The sequence below is a fragment of the Castanea sativa genome, chromosome 1 (genome assembly GCF_040712315.1).
Source record: "Castanea sativa cultivar Marrone di Chiusa Pesio chromosome 1, ASM4071231v1".
NCBI lineage: Eukaryota > Viridiplantae > Streptophyta > Magnoliopsida > Fagales > Fagaceae > Castanea > Castanea sativa.
The window spans coordinates 4121913-4149556 of NC_134013.1; the positions used below are offsets into that span (position 1 = coordinate 4121913).

The following is a 27644-nucleotide window of genomic DNA, read 5'->3' on the forward strand; positions in this document are numbered from 1 at the left end:
GGCCCTCAAGACCTTCATATGAGACTGGCTGGATCATAGCCATTTGAGTAGGAAAGACTGTTACTTCATCCTTTTCTGGTGTAGCTGCCAAAAACCTAACTTCAACTTCACCATTTTCTTTTTTGATGAAGAAAGGAGTGTTGGACTGGATTGGCTGAGCCGCCTAATGAAGATTCTCATATTTTGTAATCCATGATTCTGGAAAGGGTTTTGTCATCTGTTATTTATTCAACTGTCTTGGAACAAATGTACACACCATACATTCAAAGCACTTGTTTACCATTGATAACAGTCCTCCTTCAAAATGGCATGATGAGATTTTTAACATGTATTCATGGTGCACAGCTGAACTCCAAGCCCCAAATAATACTGTTGCACAGATCATTGCCAAGTTTGTCACAAGACTTACAGGAAGATTGAGACAATGGTGGATCAATCTTGGAGAATACAGGCAAAGACAAGCAGCCGAGTGCAACACTCTAGAAGATTTTGTCACAATCATTCATAGTGAATTCCTTGGTTCACTGGCCCATTACACTGAAGTGGCAAGAGCAGAATTTTTACTGATGAAATGTTGTTCTTTTGAAAGAAAAGATCTAGAGAAACATTTTGACAAAATGTCAAGCAGGTACTACTCCTTTAATGGAATGGATGATGTCAATTCCAAGCACACTTTTCTTAACTCTTTCCCATAACCATTAGGAGATGAAACTCTCCGCATGATGAACCTTCAAAAAATCACTTTGCAGCAAGTCTCTTTGGGAGAAATCTATCAACATGTGCTAATTGCTCTTGAAAAACTCTGCAATCAAAGAAAGTTTCTTTCAGAAATCGACAAGGTCCACAACAAGCCTAAGAACAATTGTATAAGGAAAGATTTACAGATCAAGTGCTATAACAAAAATTATGCTTGTCCAACCAAGAGAAGAGATCATTTCAAAAAGTACTCTTGGAATAAGGAAAGATAGCGTCCTCTTTTCGTCCTTCTTTGTTATTGTTAACTAAAATGTACCTATTAGATGCTTCTAAGAATGATAATTCTGCCTGCCTCCTTTGTTGACTGAGTCAAATATCTGCAAATCTTCAACTTTATAAACCAAAGTAGCTATTCAAAACACAGCAGATTGAAGAGAGTCACCTTTCCTTTAGCTTCCTTGAAACAATTCCGTGACCAATCTCTAATGTCTACTAATCCTCCAAAAATCCGATACATCTCAGAGAGCTTTATCAAACCACAGTATGCTTTAGAAGAATCAAAGAGGCCCTTCTACCTGTCACCATGGGATCTTGCCTTACTCTCTCTAAACTATATCCAAAAAGGGCCTTCTTTTTACCAAACCACCAACAGCAAATGCCCAAGAAAACTTCATCAAAACCCTCTTGGACAGGCTTCAGCATTCCCTCTCTGTTACTCTTGTCCATTTCTACCCACTTGCAGGCCGCCTTGTGACACAAAAAAATGAAAACCCACCTTCAAGCTTGATTTTTGTTGATTGCAGTAACAGCCCTGGAGCTAAATTCATCTATGCAGATCTAGACATGACAATATCTGATATCCTTTCTCCGATTGATGTACCATCAATCGTTCAATCCTTTTTTGACCACGACAGGGCAGTCAACTATGATGGTCATACCATGCCTTTGCTTTCCATTCAAGTGACAGAACTAAAAGATGGTATCTTTATAGGCTGTTCCATGAACCACTGCATTGGCGATGGAACCTCTTATTGGCATTTCCTTAACACTTGGTCTGAGATCTTTCAGGCACAGGGAAACAACATTTCTATCACACGCCCACCAATCCACAGGCGATGGTTTCCTGATGGTGTTAGTCCGATTATCAACCTCCCTTTCTCACACCAAGATGAGTTCATTTCCAGAGGTGAAGCACCAAAACTTAGAGAAAGAATGTTCCACTTCTCTTCCGAATCCATAGCAAACCTCAAAGCAAAAGCCAATACAGAATCCAATACCAACAAGATCTCTTCCTTTCAGTCCTTGTCTGCACTTGTCTGGAGGTGCATAACGCGTGCGCGTTGTCTACCACATGACCAGAAAACACATTGCAGGTTGGCCACCAATAACAGGTCAAGAATGGAGCCATCCTTATCTGATGATTACTTTGGGAACTCGGTTTACATATTGGGAGGAGTAACGACAGCCGGTGAGTTGCTTGAACATAATCTTGGGTGGGCAGCATGGAAGTTGCACGAGGCTGTGATCAATTACACAGACAAAGTTGTGCGTGACTGGGTTGATACCTGGCTGCAGTCTCCAATTGTTCCCCAACCTGCTCGGGTTTTTGACCCATACGGTGTAATGATCGGGAGTTCACCCAGGTTCAATATGTATGGGAATGAATTTGGAATGGGGAAAGCAGTGGCACTTCGGAGTGGGTATGGAAACAAGCCTGATGGGAAAGTGTCATCATACCCGGGTTACGAAGGAGGTGGAAGCATTGATTTGGAGGTGTGCCTTACGCCAGATTCAATGAGCTCTCTTGAGTCTGATAAGGAGTTCAAGGATGCTGTCTCTCTGTCCCACCAGCTGCACTAGTTTCCAATGCTCTACCATCCAGATGACCAAGCCAAATCTTTCTTTTGTCAGGAAGGAAAGCAATTCATATTTGTTAGTGAGTGTCTAAATGTTGCAGTTAATCTGGGCCCTGACTCTAATTAAGTACGGAGTTAGAACTTTTGAGTTATGGGGCGGTTTCACTATTGGCTATGTTAGCTTAATTTTGTTTTTAGTTTTATTGGTAATTTTTGTTGTTAGAGCTTTTTTTTTTTTTTGCTTGTATATTTTGTTTTAGATTTTAGATCTATAAATTTTTTTATGGTCACTAAAATAAAGAAAATACTAGAGTTGCAAGTTTTTTTATAAATTACTTATGTAATAAGTGGGTTTTGGTAAGTAAAAAAAAATTATGTAAATAGTATGCCTATATGCGAATCAATAAGAATTTACTATAAAAAATGTTTGTAAAAATGTTATAAAAAAGTTTGTAAATATAGTATTACTCTTAAAAGAATCAATAATATTGTTAAAGAGAAATAAAATATAATTTTATATAATAAAATTACTAAAATTAATACGCATATATATAATAATATTAAAAAAAATTAGGGAGGGGGGTGGGGGGGGAAGCCAAGGGTAGTTCCGCCCCTGATTCTAATGACTTCAAAATGCAACAATTTATTGGTAATATGTGAGCATAATTTACAAAGCATGTGATGTTGTCAGAAACATACCTAAATAAAAATAGTGTGTGATATTCATCTGCGGACCACATCATATATGTCATATAACATGCTACATACTCATGCAATAGGTGCTATTTTAGCGTAAAATAGCAGCAACTCTTTCAGCAAAAAAAAAAAATAGCAGCAACTCATATACCATATGGAAGATTTAAGTACCCCTTTGTCATTGTTGTAGGAAGTAGGACATTGATTGTAGAGCTTTAGTAGCAGTTAATTTGCAGGAAATGAATGGGTATAATGATTTTTTGTTGTGCTATCAGAGATTAATTTGCAAAGTATATGATGTTATTAGAAAGACGCCACAATAAAAGGAGTATGTGATATTCATCTGCAGACTGTATCAAATATGTTATATGACATGCTACATCCTCATGCAATAGGTATTGTTTGAGTGTAAAATAGTAGCAACTAATATAGCATATGGAAGATTAAAGCTCCACTCTTTTAAAATTAGGCCCTCAGATTATATCACCCGTAGCACAATAAAAAAGGCTAAAAACAGTTGGCTTTTTTGAGAATCTCAAGTGAAACTTAACTTCATACATTTTTTATTTCCAAAACCTGGGTCATGTTACTGCTCACTCATTTATCTTTAACCATTTAGACCCCCTTCTTATGAGCTCTTCCAATCTGAAAATGGCATATAACAAAATATGAACAATTCAGCATAAGCAATAAATACACTCTCTTTTTAGTTTCTGTCTCGTCTATATCATAGCATTGGCTTCTTTTAAGAATTGTGAACTGAATCCTAATTTTTTACGTTCTGGATTTTAGAAATCTTGTTCATATCAACATTGAGCAATTCAAAGTATATCTTTAACCATGTAGCAGACTAACATAACAAAAGCGTTGCGCCTTATACATTACAGCATCCCCGTTTTGTACTATTTTTGTTGGTTTGATACTTTTCAAATGGTGATGCATTTTGAGGAGCTTTTTGCTCTTGTACTTAAGCTTAATATGCTCCCACTTGTTGATTTTATACCATCGCATGTTACTTAATCTCCATTGATGCTCAACCAAAGTCTTGTAGTTGGGCATAGGCCTATCTTACCATTTCTCCCACTATATGTCTGCTAGTCTTTTTCATGGTGATTAATATGCCCCAAAATGAACAATCTCTATCACAGCATTGTGTTTGTTTTTCAACTAGTGGCCAGACAGGGGATCAAGAACCTATTGCATTAGCTATCATAATCTTGGGTATTGTTGTCACATAATTGAGAAACAAGTATTGTATATAATACAAATACTATCTCCACTTGTAGCAGAGCAATCAAAATGGACACAAGGTTTATTTTAATTGCATTGGATGCAAGAAAGGGGTATGTTAAGGTGAATGTGGGAGTGAGAGGGGTGATTAGAGACTACCATGGAAAATGTAGCACATAATTTGGTAGGTGATACTCGTTTATTGTTGCAGGAGTTTTTGTTACAGGAACCTCTTCTAGTCTCTACTCCTGAGTCCTGAGTGGATAACTTGGTCGATCAACTACAGTTGATGCATTCGGTTGTTGCTTTTTCAATTTTTGTCCAAAATTTTCAGTTTCTCGTTGTTATTATTATTAGGATCTTCGTCCCTAAACTTAGCTCGATCCCTAAACCATTACTCATTTTCTCATCTTTTTCATGCTGATCATGACTGAATTCGATAATTTTAAAGAGTCATAAACCTAATTGACATTAATCTAAACCTCATAGGTGTTAACTATATTTTATCCTTATTATTATTAAGGAAAAGGTTAATGGATGTCAATAGAAAAAAGAAATTAATTTTTTTGACAAATTTTTAAATTTTTCATTGAAAAAAAATATTAAAATTTTTCTAAACCCTTAGTATTATTATTATTAATTTTTTTTTTTTTTAAGGAGCTTGTAAAATTTGGGCCGAGGAATCTCCACCTGCATAGATAAGCACTGATTCTACCTCTTCCACCGTATCCAAACAAAGTTAACAACTTTGGTAATGACAACTGAACGTTATTAACGTGGTCCTACGTCTTCTTCTTTTTTTTCATAGCTTATTAATGCGGTCCTTGGATTTCGTTTCTGCCACAAAGACTAAGAAGGAAATAATCTAATGAGACTTGTTAGTGGAAAACTGAGACAGGGTACAGAGAGAGAAAGAGTGATGAAGGGGGATGTAAATAAGTTATCTTCTTTCAAGAACATCTTAGTCATAATATTGTATAGAGATCAAAGTGTAGTATTTTTTTTTTTTTTTTTTGATAATCGCCAAAAGTATTATTTACAATGAATATTTTTTTTTTTTTTTTGAAAACATTACAATGAATAGTTAATTCCTTGGATGAATATTTATAATTTGTAACTAAATTTGATCTAATTAATACTCCACCAATAAAAACTTACCACATATTCACCTAATTAATTAAATACTATCATTATTGACTTATTAATGCTACCATTATTAATTAAATAACCACATGGGAAGAGGCAAACTCACCGGCTATGGATCTTGCTCAGTTTTCCTTTTCTTTTTCTTTTTTTTTTTGGTATTTTTGTACATGTATTATAAAATGATAGGAATGGTCACATAGGGTCAACAAAATTTTTTTTATTTTTTTAAAGAAGCTGTGATTGTTTGATTTTTATTGGAGCATTAATACTCCTAAAAAACTGAATTGTTAAATATTGATGCTTTTAGGCACTTGTTGACAAAAAACCTACGTTTTAATTATGCCATTATAAAAACAAAAATGAAGAAACTTTAGCGTGTATGACTTGGATGTAAGAATCTTCTCCTTGAAGGGTCGAGCACTCTTGAGAGTCTTGCAGCCCAATTCGCATCTTCTAGTGATTTAGGCTACGTTTTTTTGAGTGAAAACAAAATAAGGAAAATATTTTCCACATGACAGCATGTTTGGGTGGACCAAAAAACACAATTAAACTGAAAATAATTTTCAGTTGACTAAATGGAGTGTAAATTAAGGAATTTACCTTCTATTTTCCCTTCAAATGATTTTACACTCCTCATAAATTTCAGCTAACCCAAACACACACATAGAGAGAATTTTCTGCACGAGATTATGTGGATGCCCTAAGAATGTACTATCATACCATCACCACGTCGCAATGACTAAATTTGGCTCATATCTGCCTCCCATTGATTGTATTTGGTTATACTCAATGTAAAATTTTAAAATAAATTTCATTTAGTGCTTTACAAATTTTGATTTTCAATAGCTTTAACATAAATAAATAAATTAAACACCATATTTCCCCTCTTAAATTTAATATTCCCAATTCCATAAAAACAATTTCAAGGAAAGTCTTTCCTTGAAAGTCTTTGAAAAGTATCGCTGTTAGTCTAATTTTCTAAAAACTTCAAACTTAAATTATATTTATAAGTTGAAAAGTCATATGAGAGTACGGGTATGCATGGTTTAAGTTGAGAGAATTTTTCAATTCAACCCACAATGGTCGGGTTGGAAAAAACTCAATCCAACACAACCTATCATAGGGATTCAACCCAACTCACGTGGATCGGGTTGGACATATGTGTTGGACGATTTTTTTTTTTTATAAAAGATAAGTATAAGAACAACAAATTCATAAGATTATCAACATAAATAAAAACAAACTTACTAATCGTACTTAAGCATAGCATCAAATTAATACAAAACTATTTGATTCGGGTACATACTCATTTCTCAAAACACCACACATTATATAATTTATTTTACACTATATTACATTAAAATATCAATTTTCTTGATTTTTTTAATTATTTATCTTTCTTTACTCATAACAACTATCATCTACTTTCTTCCTACATTATCGAGATACGTAAAAAAAGAATATAAAACTAAATACAAAGTAAATAGTGTTAGTATAAATTTACATAGTTACTGTAGTAACTTTGCTAATCTAAACAAAAAATTCATAGGTACTTCTAGAGTATAGTGAAATAATATTCACACCTCTCACATTCATAGTAGACTCATCATGAATTAAATGAGTATAAAACGGCAAGGAAGAAACTAAAGGGAAAACGTATTGTTTCACTTAAGAAACAGTTGCAGCAGTTAGTTACATTTTGTGCCAATTGTCATTAGCTCATTGGTTGTAGTTTTGAGAAGTTAGTTATGCATTTTGGGCGCCAATTCTTAGCCCTTGTTTTTTGTGTATATAAACACTTGTAGATAATTATTTTGGTAACTGCTTCTAACAACTTGATGAGTAAATACAGAGTTCATTTTTCTCTCAAAGCCATTTGCAAGCTCTTTATGTTTCTGTTTTGCATTTTCTAATTTTAGAACACGTGATAGAATTGGAGATAGAGTAACACTTGAATTTAAGGAGATGCTCAATATATGTCAACCGGTAAATCTAAAATAATAAATGATGGCATAGAGCTAATGTGACTTAACTAGAGTATAACAACAATAAATGCTACACTTCAACTTTTAGATATACTCCTCGTCTATATATATAGACACACACATGAGGAGTATCACATCACTATACTTATCATATACTATATCTAATTGCATTGGAGCAAGCAAAATGGATAGCCTCACCTTTTAATGTGTACAAGGTCAATTTTGATAGTGGTACGCAAAGGGTGTGCTCAGGTGGGTGGACTGGGTGTTGTGATTAGAGATCACCAAGGAGATGTAGCTGCTGCATTGTTGCTGCGAGGATGGCATTGTCTTTTGGTAAAGATTTGGGTCTTCAGCACAAAATCTTGGAATGTGATCCTTGTTAATTGTTGCAGGAGTCTCCTCCTTGCATAGTCAAGCAATTCTTCTGCAACTTTGTTATTTCCACATTCCCTAATAATCTCAAGATTCTCAATTGAAAATAAACTACAAGAAAAGATTGAAAAACGTATCTCCTTTGAGCAAACGTTCTAGGTCATTTGAGCCAATCTCCTTCCGTTTGCGATGTCACTTTTTTTTTTTCATTTAACAATTAATAGAAACTTATTGACACACTTTTTTTTTTTTAAGAATTGACACAGTTTTTTTTTTTAATGAGTGTTCAATACCAATCAGTTTTTTTATATAGGCAAAAATTGAATTTCAGATCTCTTATTCAACTATCAGAAACTTTATCAGTTGAGCTAATTGGAACCCACTAAATCGACACAAAGTTAAAAGTATAAAGAATAAAATAAACATTTGAAAATATTAAAGACTAGTAAAACAGAGGTAATTAAACTTTTTTCCCCCAAAATTCGAGATGTTTTAGTTGATGAGTTAACAAGGCAATTTGGTCTAATCGAGAATGGCCCTTGATAAAAAAATTAATAAATAAATAAAAAACGATATTGATACCTACCACCAAATTGTCAAAAATATTGCTGGTAGTGAGGCACGTAGTAGACATGTTATGGATGTCAGGACTCAGGGATGATTTATAGTAATTTGGAATTTGTCACATGCCCTTTACCTCTTTTCTTCTATTAAAAAATTGTAAACCTTCAAACAGTTTCACTAGCAGCTCCGGTGAGAGGAGATTAGAGAAAATGATGGTGGGCTAATGAAAGGGGGGAAGAAAGTCAAGGAACAAAAAAGAGAAAAAGAAAGCATATGACTCTGTCGGCTTTTACGATGCAATTACATATTGTTTCTTAATCAATAAGTTGATGACCGCCTTATTTGACTAATGCTTTAATATAATTATAATATGATTATATACATTATACAGTATATATCAGCACGGGGAAATATTAGCAGTAGCTTGTAATATTAGCCGATATGGCTCTTTCTTAATAATATTGCAGATTAATTATATATATATATAAAAAGAGATGGGTTCAAGTTATGCCTGGTGCAATTCCACAAGAGTTACACATTTTATACACGGTAGATTTCTAAGAAATCTAATTGTTAGAAAATTATTATAATCAATGTTATCTTTAAAATTAATTGATTTTCATATTAGCTAACCTAATTAATTTAATAGAATATTAATTTCTTTTCTTTTCTACTTTCTTTCTCTCTCCTAATTAATTCATCTCTAACCTTGCACAAATGCCTATTCTCAACCTTCTTAAGTTGAAGATTTTATTTTTCTTGCACAAGAAATATAGCTCCTCTTTTCGTCATTCTTTGTTATTGTTAACTAAGATGTATTAGATGCTTCTAAGAAAATTCTAGTAGTGGACATGTTCACCATACATGTTATTTTAGTGGTGGACATGTATTTGTGCATGCTCGTGTTTTCTATTTCTTGACCTTGAGAAAATTCTTCATATGTATGCCACAATTCTCTCTCTCTCTCTTTATCAATATTTGTTATCTTGACAAAATTCTTAGAAGCATCTAATACATCTTAGTTAATTTAATAAAATATTATATTATTTTCTTATCTACTTCCTTTCTCTCCCCTAATTAATTCATTCCTAACCTTACACAAATGTCTATTCTCAACCTTGCATGTTTTATTTTTCTTCCTGCACAAGAAAAAGCCTCCTCTTTTCGTCATTTTTTACGTTAACTAAGATGTATTAGATGCTGCACTGACCCACCACTTCAATGTTATTTGTTATTTTAAGATAGATGCGATAAGTTTCTGTCCAAGTCCAGCGTCATGGAATGATAATTCTGCCTGCCTCCTTTGTTGGACTAGATCGACCATTTAGACTGAGTCAAATATCTGCAAATCTTCAACTTTATAAACCAAAGTAGCTATTCAAAACACAGCAGATTGAAGAGTCACCTTTCCTTTAGCTTCCTTGAAACAATTCCGTAACCAATCTCTAATGTCTACTAATCCTCCAAAAATCCGATACATCTCAGAGAGCTTTATCAAACCACAGTATGCTTTAGAAGAATCAAAGAGGCCCTTCTACCTGGCACCATGGGATCTTATCTTACTCTCTTTAAACTATATCCAAAAGGGCCTTCTTTTTACCAAACCGCCAACAGCAAATGCCCAAGAAGACTTCATCAAAACTCTCTTGGACAGGCTTCAGCATTCCCTCTCTGTTACTCTTGTCCATTTCTACCCACTTGCAGGCCGCCTTGTGACACAAAAAAATGAAAACCCACCTTCAAGCTTGATTTTTGTTGATTGCAGTAACAGCCCTGGAGCTAAATTCATCTATGCAGATATAGACATGACAATATCTGATATCCTTTCTCCGATTGATATACCATCAATCGTTCAATCCTTTTTTGATCTTGACAGGGCGGTCAACTATGATGGTCATACCATGCCATTGCTATCCATTCAAGTAACAGAACTAAAAGATGGTATCTTTATAGGCTGTTCCATGAACCATTGCATTGGCGATGGAACCTCTTATTGGCATTTCCTTAACACTTGGTCTGAGATCTTTCAGGCACAGGGAAACAACATTTCTATCACACGCCCACCAATCCACAGGCGATGGTTTCCTGATGGTGTTAGTCCGATTATCAACCTCCCTTTCTCACACCAAGATGAGTTCATTTCCAGAGGTGAAGCACCAAAACTTAGAGAAAGAATGTTCCACTTCTCTTCCGAATCCATAGCAAAACTCAAAGCAAAAGCCAATGCAGAATCCAATACCAACAAGATCTCTTCCTTTCAGTCCTTGTCTGCACTTGTCTGGAGGTGCATAACGCGTGCGCGTTGTCTACCACATGACCAGAAAACACATTGCAGGTTGGCCACCAATAACAGGTCAAGAATGGAGCCATCCTTATCTGATGATTACTTTGGGAACTCGGTTTACATATTGGGGGGAGTAACGACAGCTGGTGAGTTGCTTGAACATAATCTTGGGTGGGCGGCTTGGAAGTTGCATGAGACTGTGGTCAACCACACTGATAAAGTTGTGCGTGACTTGGTTGATACCTGGCTGCAGTCTCCAATTATTCCACAACCTGCTCGGGTTTTTGACCCATACGGTGTAATGATGGGGAGTTCACCCAGGTTCAATATGTATGGGATTGAATTTGGAATGGGGAAAGCAGTGGCACTTCGGAGTGGGTATGCAGACAAGCATGATGGGGAAGTGTCATCATACCCGGGTTACGAAGGAGGTGGAAGCATTGATTTGGAGGTGTGCCTTCAGCCAGATTCAATGAGCTCTCTTGAGTCTGATAAGGAGTTCATGGATGCTGTCTCTCTGTCCCACCAGCTGCACTAGTTTCCAATGCTCTACCATCCAGATGACCAAGTCAAATCTTTCTTTTGTGTGGAAGGAAAGCAATGCATATTTTTTTTTTTTTTTTTTTATAGGACAATGCATATTTGTTAGCGAGTGTCTAAATGTTGCAGTTAATCTGTGCTATGATTCTAATGACTAATTTATTAGTAATATGTGAGCATAATTTACAAAGCATGTGATGTTGTCAAAAACAAACCTAAATAAAAATAGTATGTGATATTCATCTGCGGACCACATCATATATGTCATATAATATGCTACATTCTCATGCAATAGGTGCTATTTTAGCGTAAAATAGCAGCAACTCTTTCAGCAAAAAAATAAATAAAAAAATAGCAGCAACTCATACCATATGGAAGATTTAAGTACCCCTTTGTCATTGTTGTAGGAAGTAGCAGGGCTTTGATTGTAGAGCTTTAGTAGCAGTTAATTTGTATTATGATTCTTATGACATCAGAAGTGCAGGAAATGAATGGGTATAATGATTTTTTGTTGTGCTATCAGAGATTAATTTGCAAAGTATATGATGTTATTAGAAAGACGCCACAATAAAAGGAGTATGTGATATTCATCTGCAGACTGTATCAAATATGTTATATGACATGCTACATCCTCATGCAATAGGTATTGTTTGAGTGTAAAATAGTAGCTACTAATATAGCATATGGAAGATTAAAGCTCCGCTCTTTAAAAATTAGGCCCTCAGATTAAATCACCCGTAGCACATAAAAGAAGGCTAAAAACAGTAGGCTTATTTGAGAATCTCAAGTGAAACTTAACTTCATACATTTTTTATATCCAATACCTGGGTCATGTTACTGCTTACTCATTTATCTTTAACCATTTAGACCCCCTTCTTATGAGCTCTTCCACTCTGAAAATGGCATATAACAAAATATGAACAATTCAGCATAAGCAATAAACGCAGCTTAAGCCCAACCCAGAAAAACGCAGGTGGAACACCAATAAAGGTGGCTACAGACCTGATCTTGGGCTGCGTTCGGCGCACGCGGCTGAGGGTCTGGCGCTGTAGCTGCGTTTCAGTGAAATGCAGCTCAAACAGGGTCTTAGGCCGCATTTTTGCAAACGCGGCCTAAGACCCGCGTGTTTTGTAGTGTCTGTATCATAGCATTGGCTTCTTTTAAGAATTGTGAACTGAATCCTAATTTTTTACATCCTGGATTTTAGAAAATCTTGTTCATATCAACATTGAGCAATTCAAAGTGTATCTTTAACCATGTGGCAGACTAACATAACACAAGCGTTGCGCCTTATACAGTATAGCATCCCCGTTTTGTACTGTTTTTGTTGGTTTGATACTTTTCAAATGGTGATGCATTTTGAGGAGCTTTTTGCTCTTGAACTTAAGCTTAATATGCTCCCACTTGTTGATTTTATACCATCGCATGTTACTTAATTTTCATTGATGCTCAACCAAAGTCTTGTAGTTGGGCGTAGGCCTGTCTTACCATTTCTCCCACTATATGTCTGCTAGCCTTTTTCGTGGTGATTAATATGCCCCAAAATGAACAATCTCTATCACAGCATTTCCTTGTGTTTGTTTTTCAACTAGTGGCCAGACAGGGGATCAAGAACCTATTGCATTAGCTATCATAATCTTGGGTATTGTTGTCACATAATTGAGAAGCAAATATAGTATATAATACAAATACTATCTCCATTTGTAGCAGAGCAATCAAAATGGACACAAGGTTTATTTTAATTGCGTTGGATGCAAGAAAGGGGTATGTTAAGGTGAATGTGGGTGTGGGAGGGGTGATTAGAGATTACCATGGAAAATGTAGCACATAATTTTGGTAGGTGATACTCGTTTATTGTTGCAGGAGTTTTTGTCACAGGAACCTCTTCTAGTCTCTACTCCTGAGTCTTGAGTGGATCACTTGGTCGATGAACTAAAGCTGATGCATTTGGTTGTTGCTTTTTCAATTTCTGTCCAAAATATCAGTTTCTCGTTGTTGTTATTATTAGGATCTTCGTCACTAAACTTAACTTGATCCCTAAACCAGTACTCATGTTCTCATCTTTTTCATGGTGATCATGACTGAATTGGATAGTTTTAAAGAGTCTTGAACCTAATTGACATTAACATAAACCTCATAGGTGTTAACTATATTTTATCCTTATCAATATCAATATATATATAAAAGTAAAGACCTTATGTGAGAGTATATGAGGTCCTACCACGTGCCACTTTAATATTGTATTTAATATTTTTTATATTTTTTCATTAAGTTTTTTTAACCGTTATTTAGTAGATTATAGTAACTTATTTTTACTATTATATAAATTTAGCAATTTTTACCTCTTTTTATTAAGTATTTTTTACTGTTACCTAATAGATCATAGTAACTTCTTTTTATTGTCTTGCCACGTGACACTCTAATATTGCATTTAACTTTTTTTACCTTTTTCATTAAGTTTTTTTTAACCGTTACCCAATAGATCATAGTAACTTATTTTTACTATTATATAAATTTAGCATTTTTTTACCTCTTTTTAATATTGCATTTAACATTTTTTACCTTTTTTCATTAAGTTTTTTTAATCTTTACCCAATAGATTATAGTAACTTATTTTTACTATTATATAAATTTAGCAATTTTTACCTCTTTTTATTAAGTATTTTTTACTGTTACCCAATAGATCATAGTTACTTTTTTTACTGGCTTGCCACGTGGCATTCTAATATTATATTCAACTTTTTTTTACCTTTTTTCATTAAGTTTTTTTTAACCGTTATCCGATAGATCATAGTAACTTATTTTTACTATTATATAAATTTAACATTTTTAACCTCTTTTTATTATGTTTTTTTTACTGTTACCCAATATATAATAGTAATTTCTTTTTACTATTATATAAAATATGGGTTATTCTTGACAATTAAACCCATTAGACCAAAATTAATTCACTATAAAATAAACTACCTTTTAAAAGTAGACCAAACCTTATAAAAAACTCAAGTCTATTCTTACCTTACATATTATGTCCCAAGTTTGACCGTTCTCACGTGTAAATCAAAGCAAAAACTCTTACCCTCTTACAAACTCTCTTCTTCCTCCCCTATGTATAGGTGATACTTCTGGAAAATCTCATCCTCATGAAATCAAGTCTTCATTTTTCCCCAATTTCAATTCAATATGCTTTTGTCTATTAATAATGTTCTATGCAATTTATGCAGACAAATTCTTTGTCATCGACCATGCAACAAAAATATATATAAATCTTAAGATCCCTAAGGTTGCTGAAATAATTGACAAGTGCATATTTCTAAAATTTATAACAACAAAAAAGTCTAATAAATATCATATACTATCTCACAAAATGCCATCAACTTAATATTTTCTTCAAAAAAAATTCAATGATAGGAATGGTAAAAAACATGATCCTATACAAGAAATACCAAAAATACATGCAAAAAAATTTCATAGGAGGATTTATCTTTAAATATTATGAAGACAATAATAAAGATAAAATGCATTGAATGAGATCCTACGAAACAAGTTTATTAATCATTTCAATTTATACTCATCATTTATGAAAAAAAATAATCATACATCATATTATTTACATTAAAAAAAATAATACATATTAATTTTAAAGTTCATTACAAGATGTGAACTGCTAGGGTATTGCAATAACAAGTAATATTGATACAACAATAGGTTGGCATTACATTTTATGTGTACTTTGTGAAAGGAATGTCAAACCACAAGTAAAATCATTTTGGTATGCAAAATGTGAAACAAAAATAAATCTTTCTATCCCAAACTTAAAGGCACTTACATTAACTACATACTCTCCAAATATTTATAATATATTTATCTTACTATAACTACTATATATATACAATTGTGAACTACTTCAAATACATGATTCAATTTGAAGTTTTTGATGTAACTATCAAAACAAATTTTGTGATATTTAATTGAGATGTCGAAAAAATCCTAATTGAATTTACAAGATATTTTGCTGAAAAATAAACTGAGGTACAACTTATTTAAATTATTGTCAAATATTGATATAGTAGAACGAATTCCACATGATTTGAAAAACAAATTAGGAAAAAAATGGATTTCTCTACTTCATTTGAATGAATTCAATCTAAATGATGGTTTTGAAAATTACATAGTTACTGAGATTTTCAATGCACCTTCAAATGATAAAAATGTATGGAAGAAAAAAAAAAGCACCATTCAATATGTTATATTAATTCTTTTTGCTGCACTATTCCAAAATTAACAAAAATAAAAAATAAAAATATTTACAAAAAACTATAACATCATTGAAATTTAATATAAATGCAAATACTATGAAAAATCTTAGTGACAAAGTCCAAACTTTGTAAGATCCAATTAAGAATCTTTCAATGCAAATTCATTAGTGATTAACACAAATGATGCAACAAAAGGAAAAAAAAATGATGAAAGCTCAAAAATTAAATAAATATGGACGGACTAAACTTCAAACGTTAAAGATAGAGAAACTGATAATGATAACAAGCATTACCATACCTTAATAACAAAGATTGAAGAAACAAACAAACAAAAAAATTCGTAATGAAGCTTTTTATAACATCATATAATAAAAATTAATAATATAGAATGAATTAATATGTTTTTATCAACTTTTATTATACAGTATTACTCCAAGTAGTTTTAATTATTACTCATTACTTGAACAAAATAATTATAATAGATATATATGAGCAATTTATAATTGTTACTTTTTATGATGAACTCATTACTAACAAAGTTTTATAATAAATATGTTATAATATATGTCTAATATTTTTCAAAAACAAATTTGCATAAAACATTTAAATAGTATCCATGCATCGCACGAAAAACTAGTTATTATTAAGGAAAAAGTTAATGGATATCAATAGAAAAAAATAATTAATTTTTTGACAATTTTTTTTATTTTTCATTAAAAAAATATCAAAATTTTTCTAAATCCCTAGTATTATTTTTTATTTTTTATTTTATTTTTTAAGGAGCTTCTAAAATTTGGGCCGAGGAATCTCCACCTGCATAGATAAGCACTATACTGCCTCTTCCACCGTATCCAAACAAAGTTGGTAATGACAGCTGAACGTTATTAACGTGGTCCTATGTCTTATTCTTTTTTTCATAGCATATTAATGCGGTCCTTGGATTTCGTTTCTGGCACAAAGACTAAGAAGGAAATAATCTAATGAGACTTGTTAGTGGAAAACTGAGATACAGAGTACAGAGAGAGAGAGTGATGAAGGGGGATGTAGATAAGTTCTCTTCTTTCAAGAACATCTTAGTCATAATATTGTATAGAGATCAAAGTGTAGCAAAAAAAAATTTTTTTTTTTTTTACAAAAGTATTTTTACAATGAATATATATATATATATTTTTTGAAAACATTACAATGAATAGTTAATTCATTGGATGAATATTTATAATTTATGATATGGTCTCATACTCCCATATTTAGCACCAAAATAAATAAAATAAAATATCTCTTAACTTTTGCTCCATTTATAGGACTACAGTATATACATTTTATGCTTTCGGCACAACCGCACAAGTGGGCATATTAAATTATATTTCTAATAATGCTTTCACTACCAACGCCAATGGATTCAATTTTTTAATAAATAATTTGATAGTTAAAGAGGGGTTTGAGTTCTAAATAATTTTAAAATGTGAAAAAAAAAAAAAAAAAAGCTTGAAACGCAAAACGCAAAACGCAGCCTTGAATCCAAACACATTCTAAATGTCTTAGCTAATAAAATTTCTTATTATTGCAATAGGATGCAATAGGATTTAGATAAAGAGCAATATCTAAAAACAGTATTTTGTGTGTGTAGAGATATAAATATTTTTTTTTAAATCAGAATTTAATAATGCTTAGCTGGAAAACATCTGCTAATTCTCAAGTACATAAACGAGAGTAGCTATTCAAAATTCAGGAGTTTGAAGAGTATCAAGTATCAACTAGCACTTTAGCCTCCTTCAAACAATTCTGAGATCAATTTCTGATGTCTACTAATCCTCCCAAAATCAGATACATCTCAGAGAGCTTTATCAAACCACAGTATGCTTTAGAAGAGTCAAAGAGGCCATTATACCTGACACCATGGGATCTTGCCATGCTCTCTGCAAACTATATCCAGAAGGGCCTTCTTTTTACCAAACCTCCAACAGAAAATTCCCAAGAAGACTTCATCAAAACTCTCTTGGACAGGCTTAAACATTCCCTCTCTGTCACCCTTGTCCATTTCTACCCACTTGCAGGCCGGCTTGTGACACAAAAAAATGAAAACCCATCTTCAAGCTTGATTTTTGTTGACTGCAGCAACAGCCCTGGAGCTAAATTCATCTATGCAGATCTAGACATGACAATATCTGATATTCTCTCTCCGATTGATGTACCATCAATCGTTCAATCCTTTTTTGATCATGACAGGGCAGTCAACTATGATGGGCATACCATGCCTTTGCTTTCCATTCAAGTGACAGAACTAAAAGACGGTATCTTTATAGGCTGTTCCATGAACCACTGCCTTGGCGATGGAACCTCTTATTGGCATTTCTTTAACACTTGGTCTGAGATCTTTCAGGCACAGGGAAATAACATTTCTATCACGCGCCCACCAATCCACAAGCGATGGTTTCCTGATGGCGTTAATCCAATCATCAATCTCCCTTTCACACACCAAGATGAGTTCATTTCCCGATTTGAAGCACCAAAACTTAGAGAAAGAATGTTCCACTTCTCATCTGAATCCATAGCAAAACTCAAAGCAAAAGCCAATGCAGAATCCAACACCAACAAAATCTCCTCCTTTCAGACCTTGTCTGCACTTGTTTGGAGGTGCATTACGCGTGCGCGTCGTCTACCATGTGATCAGATAACAAATTGCAATTTGTCCGCCAATAACAGGTCAAGAATGGAGCCATCCCTGTCTAATGATTACTTTGGGAACTCGCTTCACGCACTGAGAGGAGTAACCACAGCTGGTGAATTGCTCGAACATAATCTTGGGTGGGCAGCATGGAAGTTGCACGAGGCTGTGGTTAACCACACTGACCAGGTTGTGCGTGACTGGGTTGATACCTGGCTGCAGTCTCCCATTGTTTATCAACTTATTAAGATTTTTAATAAATACAGTGTAATGATGGGTAGTTCACCAAGGTTCAACATGTATGGGAATGAATTTGGAATGGGGAAAGCAGTGGCACTTCGCAGTGGGTATGCAAACAAGTTTGATGGGAAGGTGTCATCATACCAGGGTTATGAAGGAGGAGGAAGCATTGATTTGGAGGTGTGCCTTCAGCCGGATTCAATGAGTGCTCTTGAGTCTGATGAGGAGTTCATGGATGCTGTCTCCTTGCCCCACCAGCTCCACTAGTTTCTAAAGGTCTACCCTGCAGAAGACCAAGCCAAATCTGTCATTTGTGGGGAAAGAAAGCAACAGATATTTGTAAGTGTCCAAGCATTGCAGTTAACCTGTGCTTTAATTCTAATGGCATCAAAATGCAAGAATATATTGGTAATATCAGCAATTAATTTGCAAAGCATATGATGTTATTAGAAAAATATCTAAATAAAAAGAGCACTTGATATTCATCTGCAGAACATGTTACATACTCCTGTTTGAGTGTAAAATAGCAGTTACATATTGAAGATTTGTGTGAGTTTGACATTGCTATTAGGAGGTAGAGCTTTAGTAGCAGAATTTTTGCGATGTAAATCTTTAACTGAAAAGTTCTTTAGCATTTTGAGTATTTACCAAATTACAGTGAATAGTGATTTAAAATTATGGATTTATAAAACATGAACCATGGATTGTGCATGCCATCTCTTTGTCCCACTAGTTTCCAAAGATCCACCCTGCAGATGACCAAACCAAATCTTTCTCTAGTGAGGAAGGAAATAATAGCAGCTACCTAATTATCTACCATGTGGAAGATTAAAGCCCCACCTTGTAAAATTAGGCCTTCAACTTATATCAACCGTAGCACAGAAGAAAAATCTGAAAACAGCAAGCTTCTTTGAGAATCTCTAAGTGAAACTTAAACTTCAAACATTCTGGATTTCAATACTTGGGTCACGTCACCACTCACACACTTATCTTTAACCAATTAGACTCCCTTCTTATGAGCTCTTCCACTCTGAAATTGGCGTATAATAAAATATGAATATATCAGCATTAGCAATAAACATACTTCATTTCTATCCTGTTCTGTATCATAGCATAGGAAAAAAGAAAAGGAACAACTGGCTTCTTTTTTAAGAATTGTGAAGTGAATCCTAATTTCTTACATTATGGATCTTAGTAATCTTGTTCACATTAACATTTGGCAATTCAAAGTGTCTTTAACCATGTAGACCCTTCACACAAACTTTCCCACTTTGAAAATGGAATATAACAACATAAAATAGCAGACTAACATAACATAAGCGCCTTATACAGTGTAGAATCCCCATTCTCTATATACGAGGTAATGAAGAATACAACTTGTCAATTTAGTTTTTAATAACCAATCACTCCAAAATCCTAAGCTACTAAAAAATCACGCAACAATTATTGACTTGATGTAGTAATAATCACAATGCACCCAATTTGTGCTATCCCGTGGCATAACTATAGATTAGGCAGTCAAGCCAACCTCAACCAAATTGAGTTGCTTATCAAAAAAGGATCCCGTTAACAGGTGTCTTAAGGGCATTTGTTACTAAGCCATTTTAGGAAAGTTTTAATACCATTTTAATTGGAAATATAAAAAAATGTTAGCTTCTTTTTCCATAACGGGTGACCTCAGAGCATCTGTTAATTTTTCCCAACAAAAATGGCCACAGGAAGAATTTCATTATACATGGGATCACCCAAAAACCCAATTGCATCAACTATCATAATCATTGTTATCACAAGATTGAGAAACAGATATACTATAAAATACTAAATACTATCTACAATTGTACCACATCAAGCAAAATAGACAGCCCTTTAATGGGTACAAGGTTGATTTTGATTGTGCTCAGGTGGGTGTGGGTGTGGTGATAAGAGATTACCATGGAGATGTAGCTGCTACATTGTGTGAGAAACTGAACCCAGCAGCGCTGGATAGTAATTTGAACAAACTGCTTGCTTGCAGCGAGGAACGTTTGGTGTTTTGCTGAACATAGTTTTTGAAATGATCCTTGTTTACTGTTGCTGCAGGAGCACAGACAGAAACCGAAACCGAGAGAGAGAGAGAGAGAGAGGGATGAAGTAAAGCAGATGCGTTTGGTTGCTGCCTTTTCAATTTCTTTCTAAGATCTTGGTTTCTTGGAATTTTACCATGATGTGAGAGAAAAGTTAAATTAATTAATTAATTTAAAAAAAAATCCATGAGGACGGTAAGATTGAGATTCATGTTCCGTGGAAAAAATGGGCAATTAGCCATATTTATGGAAGAAAATAGTTAGTAGGCACTGTTTCAGAAGTTTATAGAATACTAACATCTCGACTCTTAGAGAGTCGATTTTGAGGCTATAAATCGTCTCTTAGATAGTCGATTTTTGTGGGTTGATCAGATCTGATGTGGCGATTTTCCACATGGCGGCCACCTGGAAATCGAAATGCTAAGAGTCGATTTATATATCGACTCTTAAATACTCGGTTTCCAGGTGACGTGTACATGTCACTTGAACCACCTGGAAATCGAGTGCTTGAGACTCGATTTCTAATAGGGTTTTTCAAATTAACCCAAGTCCAGCCTCTCGCACAGACCAGACCTCTCTCTCGCGCCTTTCTCCACTCTCTGTCACTCACCCTCTCACTGTCGCAGACCTGTCGCGGCTCTTCACTCTCTGTCACTCACTGTCCCTCTCACGCCTCTTCACTCTCCCTCTCGCGCCTCTGTCCACCTTCTCACTCGCAGCTGTCACGGCTCTCCACCCTCTGACTCGCCCCTGCCATAGTCTCCACTCTCAAGCACTCTCTCCACTCTCACTCAGTAATCAGGTATGTTTTTCTTCTTAAGTGTGTGATTTTTTTATGTGGGTTAGTTGTTTTTGTTCGAAAATCATGATTGAACTGATTGTCGAATAGAGAGTAATATGTTTTTCACATTCACAAATTTTTGTTCACAATTATTGCATGATTGACATTGTCATTGGAAGACTAGTCAATGTGGAACATGTGCACCTTCAAATATGATACAATAAAAAGGTTGATGGAAAAATGCATTCATGGATCATCATGGAATGATGATTTGCACTTTCCTGGGTTAAGAACTTACAAAGGCCACTCATAATGTGTGTGCAGTTTTAGATCTTGTCAGGACCTTAGGTCTGTTGGGTTTGTATAACAATTCATCTAGCTGCCGAAAAAATTAATTTGTTTGAGCTCTATTCTTTTGTTGTTCATTATTAATAAAATGGGGGTCTGGAGTATGGTTGAAAAAGGTGGGCTTATTGCTGAGGCTTTTAGCAGTTTATTGTGAAAAAAATTAATTAAATGTAGTGTTCGGGGTAAGATTGAAAGAATTTAGGGGTTTCAGGAATAGCAGGGAGTTTGAGTGCGAAAGTGTTGAAATTAGGTTGAATTCAACCAGTAGAGTTCTGAATTTCGTGTATATGTGGCACTCAACTTGCCACGTGCGCTGCTGGGTCTGCTATGTTGGAATTTAGCTGTTGAAGAGCTGGATTTTCGTAGCCATACTGCCGAAGCCAATGAGTTTTAAGTTTTAAAATTGGAAATAGAGTCTGAAAATTCATATCTTTATGAACTGAATCTCAACTACAATAAGTCTATAAATGAATTCCTTTTATGACTGAGACCTAACCATAATGAGTCAAGAAACATCCAACCAAGTCATGAGCCAATATCTTGACTTAACACACCTAGCTTGTACATACAATTCCACGACCTTTGATTTGGTCCTCAAAACCATCTGGTAGCTAAAAAGTATCCCCATCCACCAAAATATTTTGATTTCTTAGAGCCCAAAAGAATAGCAACCCGGATAGTTCTAACCTATGAGCCAACTTTTCCTGGTCCTCTTGACTTGGTTTCACTTTACTTCCAGGTGCTACATAAACCACAGACCTATCTTGTTTGTCTAACCACTCAACAATTGTATCCTGAGTGTCATCTTTGTTGTCTGCCCAAACTTGTATTTTGGGGGGCAATAAGCCAACCAGAACCACAGGTTTTTGGTGGAGCTCTTTTAAGAGGTTCAGCCACTGAGATTTGAGCTCCATGCAACTGCAGAAAATAAGCATTCAGTCCCTGAGATCAATGGCCCCAAAATAGTCTCAATGGAGATATCTCTGAACATTTCAAAAAATTTCTTGCCCTTGTAGAGTCAAAACATCACCTTGGTTGGAAAGGTTACCCACTTGGAAAGGACAATCAAGTCCTCTCACTTAGTTGCTGGTTTGTAATTGGTCATTATCTCTGGAGTAGATGAACCAAAGAAAGAAATGGAACATGCATTGAGATGCCTATTTTAGCAGCAATTGATATGTAGCCATGTCCCATAGAAAAATCATCAACCTCCTTATTGAGCTTATCCCTTTCAGCACATAGCTCCTGAACTTTCTCAATGGTCAAGCTTCCAATTGCCATGGCCAGTAGATACTCATAATCACTGATCTGTACCCCATTACTACTGCTGTAAGCAGGAGATTTCACTTATGTTTCTTCTGTATCATCAGTGGCACCAGCAACTTCTGGCTCAACAGCTTTAGTTTTCTTTGGAAAAGGAGTGAACCCTTTTGTTTGCAGATTGAAGGATATGCCCGTTTGTTGAGGCGTCACCCAGTGGGCACCAAGGACCACAAGGACATTACTGATGTGCTAAATGCAGTGCAGGAGATTGGCCGTGTACAAGCTCCTATCCCTGAGGCCCCGAATGGGGAGGCAGCTACTCCTGCGGCAGCGCCTACTCAAAGCCCAAGCACAAGCAAAGCTCTCGTCGGACGTGGGTCTCGTTCGTCTGTTGCTACCCCAAGAGTTGTCCCTACCCCCGATCCCCACCCATCCACCCCAACTCCATCCCCTAGCCCCACCATCCCCTCACCCATCCCACATCCATCCCCTAGCCCCACCATCCCCTCACCCATCCCACATCCATCCTCTAGCCCCACCACCATCCCTTCACCCACTCCACATCCATGTCCTGGGTCTGACATCCGTCCACCCACCCCACGGTCATTTCCTGAGCTGTCACCCATTCCTTCCTTCGACTTGGGTCTTGATCTAACCCCTCCTGACATGCACCCGCAGCCAACCTCCCACAGTACATCCACTGGCCCTTCTTCGGGCATTGACCCACCCCATGTTCACGTTGAGCAGCCTGTTGGGTTACCTGCAGAGGCAGGAGGTCGGCCGAAACGCATAGCAAAGGCACCTCCTTGTGGGACAGGAGGGCACAAACATGGACACAATGCTGGGCCTGAGGCATCTGACGAAGGACATGCAAGACCTCCTCCTCATTATACGCGACGGCGTAAGGTTCAAAAAAGGTAATTATACACCTTTCTATGTTATATAGGCACATACTTCATATATTTGTCTTATATTTATTATTGGTTGTGTTTCTGTGTTGTGTGTGTATGGCAGGGAATGACGTGTGGAGGATGTGCAGCTAGTGTGAAAAGAATTCTAGAAAGTACAATTGATTTGTAAGCAACTTTGACACATGTATCACTTTTCCACAATTACTGTGGTTTTGTTTGACAAGCTCTTTTCCCTTGAGGCAAGATTCAAATGGATAGTTCTTGCTGCCTTCATTCAAGTTCTTTCACATAATAGGTATAGTATGATCATATGTGGCTTTGATATAAGTAAGCTTGGATCATATAACTTGTGTCATGTTTTGATTTTCCAAATACTATGAATTTGATCAAATCCAGGGAGTTCCTTTGTCCCTTTTTGTCTACTGCATGTGTATAAGTTAATTTATGTGGCATTGGACGTAAATTTTGCCATTTTTTTGTGAGGTGTGCTTACTACCCTTTATCTTTCATGCAGGTAAACCCATCTCCAGTGGGAAAGTTGTCATTGACGTTTCTTACTTTAGGGTGCACGTCCATACAGAAAATCATGATCTTTCTGAGGAGATAAGCTGTCCTATTGCAGCAGGAAAGTTTGTGCTCTCTCACAGCCAAAGTTTTCCTGGATTTACACCCCCTGTAAGTCTCATTTTACTAGATTTAAACTCTTGCTCTACTTATCAACAAAAAAAGAAGAAGAGAGATTTAAACTGTATTGACTTTTAAGGTGAACCCTTCATATATTCTCACTGTGTGTATGCTGAACTATACATTAACTTGAACAAAGCTTTAATCAATTGCCAATTATTGTAGGAAAAATGATTTGCATATGTAGATATACAATCTTGCCCCCTGTTGGCTTCACCCTCTACCCTTTCTTATGGGGTAGGAGATGCCATTTGAGCTAGAGTTCATTGGTGACATAGTTAAAGACTTTACATCAACCTAGTTTGGATAAATTTTATTTCCTTATCCCTTATTCTGTGAAGTAGTTGTTATTTCTTCTTATGTCATGCATCAATAGATGACAGAATCCATGCATTTTCTGCTGCCCTCATGCATCATGTTGCTGTCACTCTTACTTATTTCCATTTATTGAAACTGAATTATGCATCATTCAGAAAGAGTCAACTTCTTGCCTGTTTCAGATGATGGTGAACAGGCTTGTCTTTCTCTAACTTTGCAGATCTTTAATTTGTTAACTGTCATGGTCAAAGTTCCTATGCAGATCTTTTTGTAACCAGATGGTGTTGGAGATGTACCTGCTATTTTATAGCTGTATTGATTAGTTTAAAGATTCTTGGGGCTACAATACCATTAGTATTATAGTTATTTCCCTTTTCAGTATAAATCATCATACATTGTTGAGCTGTACTTACCCTGCATCTTTTCACTGCGAAAGACCTTTAAGTCTGTTGTGATTCAATCCGTCTGGACGTTAAGTTAATCTGCAACCAAAATTTCATCTGTAAAAATGAGACGCACATCCTTCACCTTGCCCATGCCTGGAATTTGAAATTTGTGTCTAAACATATGAATTCCCTTCTTTGTTTTTTGGTGTGAGCCTGAGATCAACCTCTCTCCCCCCCCCCCCCCCCAAAAAAAATACCACTCTCTTCTTAAGGAAAAAATTTCAGTTTCTTGATCACGAGTATTTTACCTTCGTGTTTTGGTTGTCTTATCTTCAATTTTGACCTGTAGCTCAATTTCCCATTTTAAAAGGGGAATCTGGATTGTGCTTCTCAGTCCTCAACCTTTACCAATGCTTTGAAAGTATTGTTTCTTTTGTTATTTAAGTCTTGAGTTTTTCCTTGGACTTGGGTTTCACTATGTAAACTTACTTTCTTTCTTTTTTTTCTTTCTTTTTTTAAATTATAAAAATCTGCTCTAACACTGCACGGGATACAAAATTTTCTGAGGCACTGTATCACAATAAGGATTACCTTTTTAAAATTCTGTTCTGAGGCTGATTGTAACACAAAAACTTCTGAGGCTCTGCATCACAACAAGGATTGACTAAGAATGATATATGAAGGGACTTGTAATCATTACCAGTTACCAACAATGTAGTTCTGTCCTCCTGCAATTATCGTGTAGAAATCACATTTTTCTCTTTTTCTTTCATGCTAGTTCATAGTCCATCACAAGCAAGTTGGTTCTTAAATCTAAGCAGGTCTATACCAAATTGTCATGGATTGTTTATTATATGGTCATTTGCTTCAATTTAGCATATTTTGCATGGAGTTTATTGTGCCTAAAAATTGTGTAATCCCTTATTCTCTTTTGATAAGTTAAAAGTAATATTAAACAATTTAGAAGGAGCACCACCAAGTGCATAGGCTGTGTAAGGGGCACCAAAAATAAACAAAATTTACAACAATCAAGAAACTAAAGCTTATCAGAGAATGAATAACCATTTATAGTGGGCATTCAACAATAGGAGGAACATAAAAGATCTTTTGGCTTGTTCAATTCCTTCAAACATTCAGATATTTTGTTCTTTCCAAACAGTCCATATTGTGCAGAGGGATCTCATTCCAAATAATATTGCTGTGGTGCTTAGAAAAGTGCCCCTTAATAGACCAACAAATCAACTACCCTATTAGGCATAACCCACTGCACCCCAAATAAATATCACACTAGAGATAATTCTCTAGCAATTTCACAATATAGAAGTAAATGATCCATGGTTTCTCCATCCTTCTTGCTCATACAATACCATTCTACAACAATTATGTTTCTTCTTCATGAGTTATCTAACACAAGAATTTTCCCTAAAGCAGTTGTCCATGTAAAAGAAGCCACTTATCAGGGATTTTAACCTTCCAAATGCTTTTCCAAGGAAAAGAATGCACACCTCCAGCATTAGCACTTTATAGGGATTTTACCTCTAATAATCTGCTTTATGTGTAATTTTCTATGAGTAATTTTTTTCTTTCTAATTTGCTCTTTGATCTTTGATCTTTTTTTTTTTTTTTTTTTTTTTTAATTCAGGAACAGCATTTGTGAATATTCTACTTGTTACAAATTTTTAGAGAGAGACTATGTGAAGTCTAAGAAGAGTGTGATTTCCATGTGCCGTGGTTCCAAGCAGAAACCTTATGAGATAGGTTTCATCATGGGCGTTGAATTTGGGAAACAGGACAGTAACATCATTTCAATTTTGCTTGAATTATTGGGGTTTGATGATTTGATTGGATTCAAAAGTTCTGTGGAAGAAGAATGTCATGATATTGATGAGGCAAGCTTGTGGTATGGGAGGAGAATTGGGTCAAAGATGATGGGATTTGAAGAGAAGACAGCCCTCATGACTGCTTTGTGATTTCTCTTGGAATTTCATGTTTCTCTCTCTCTAACTCCTTTGGTTTTGCTTCTGCAATTAAAGAAGTTACAAATACTCACTTTGGGACAGTTTGGATTTTGTGCAAAAACATATGAAACCTTTATTTGGTAATGCTTGACAAAAAATTAAGCTGGAATTGTGAATCTTTTGGCTTGTAGTGTTGAGAAATAGTGTTTTTTTCTTCTTCTTCTTGAATTTTAAAGTTCATAGATGGTACACTTTCCCTTTTTGGCTATTCAAAATTGTTAGTGAGCTGCTTTAAGCCGATTTCTGTTGGCACTTAAACTGTACCAGCCTTGTGATTGTATCATGAATATGAACGCAAATATTTGAATACGTAGAGCATGATTTCTTGAGATGAGTGGC

General features: G+C 35.2%; 2 protein-coding genes and 1 pseudogene across 7 annotated transcripts; all 3 read left to right on the top strand.

Annotated features, from left to right (window-relative positions):
- The first annotated feature begins 1133 nt into the window (after positions 1 to 1133).
- On the top strand, positions 1134 to 2876 carry LOC142608718 (putative acetyltransferase At3g50280; annotated as a pseudogene).
- Positions 2877 to 9952: 7076 nt separating this feature from the next.
- Positions 9953 to 11565, top strand: LOC142643864 (uncharacterized). Its single transcript, XM_075818595.1, has one exon. It carries the CDS (start codon positions 9997 to 9999, stop codon positions 11368 to 11370), a length of 1374 nt encoding a protein of 457 aa, XP_075674710.1. The 5' UTR covers positions 9953 to 9996; the 3' UTR covers positions 11371 to 11565.
- A 5766-nt stretch (positions 11566 to 17331) lies between these two features.
- On the top strand, positions 17332 to 27644 carry LOC142614503 (putative acetyltransferase At3g50280). Of its 6 annotated transcripts, none has more exons than XM_075787033.1 (5): positions 17332 to 18872; positions 23166 to 23905; positions 24003 to 24194; positions 24414 to 24574; positions 26930 to 27644. In XM_075787033.1, the coding sequence occupies exon 1, from the start codon at positions 17427 to 17429 to the stop codon at positions 18798 to 18800; it is 1374 nt and encodes a 457-aa protein (XP_075643148.1). In that variant the 5' UTR covers positions 17332 to 17426; the 3' UTR covers positions 18801 to 18872; positions 23166 to 23905; positions 24003 to 24194; positions 24414 to 24574; positions 26930 to 27644. The 6 variants fall into 6 exon arrangements, with proteins under 6 accessions (XP_075643148.1, XP_075643163.1, XP_075643154.1 ...); XM_075787048.1 differs by having other exon boundaries at positions 24003 to 24064; XM_075787039.1 differs by lacking the exon at positions 23166 to 23905 and having other exon boundaries at positions 26930 to 27643.

What these genes read in the sequence shown, in the direction of transcription:
- LOC142614503 (XM_075787033.1), top strand. Translation starts at nt 17,427, where the DNA reads ATGTCTACTAATCCTCCCAAAATCAGATACATCTCAGAGAGCTTTATC.
- LOC142643864 (XM_075818595.1), top strand. Translation starts at nt 9,997, where the DNA reads ATGTCTACTAATCCTCCAAAAATCCGATACATCTCAGAGAGCTTTATC.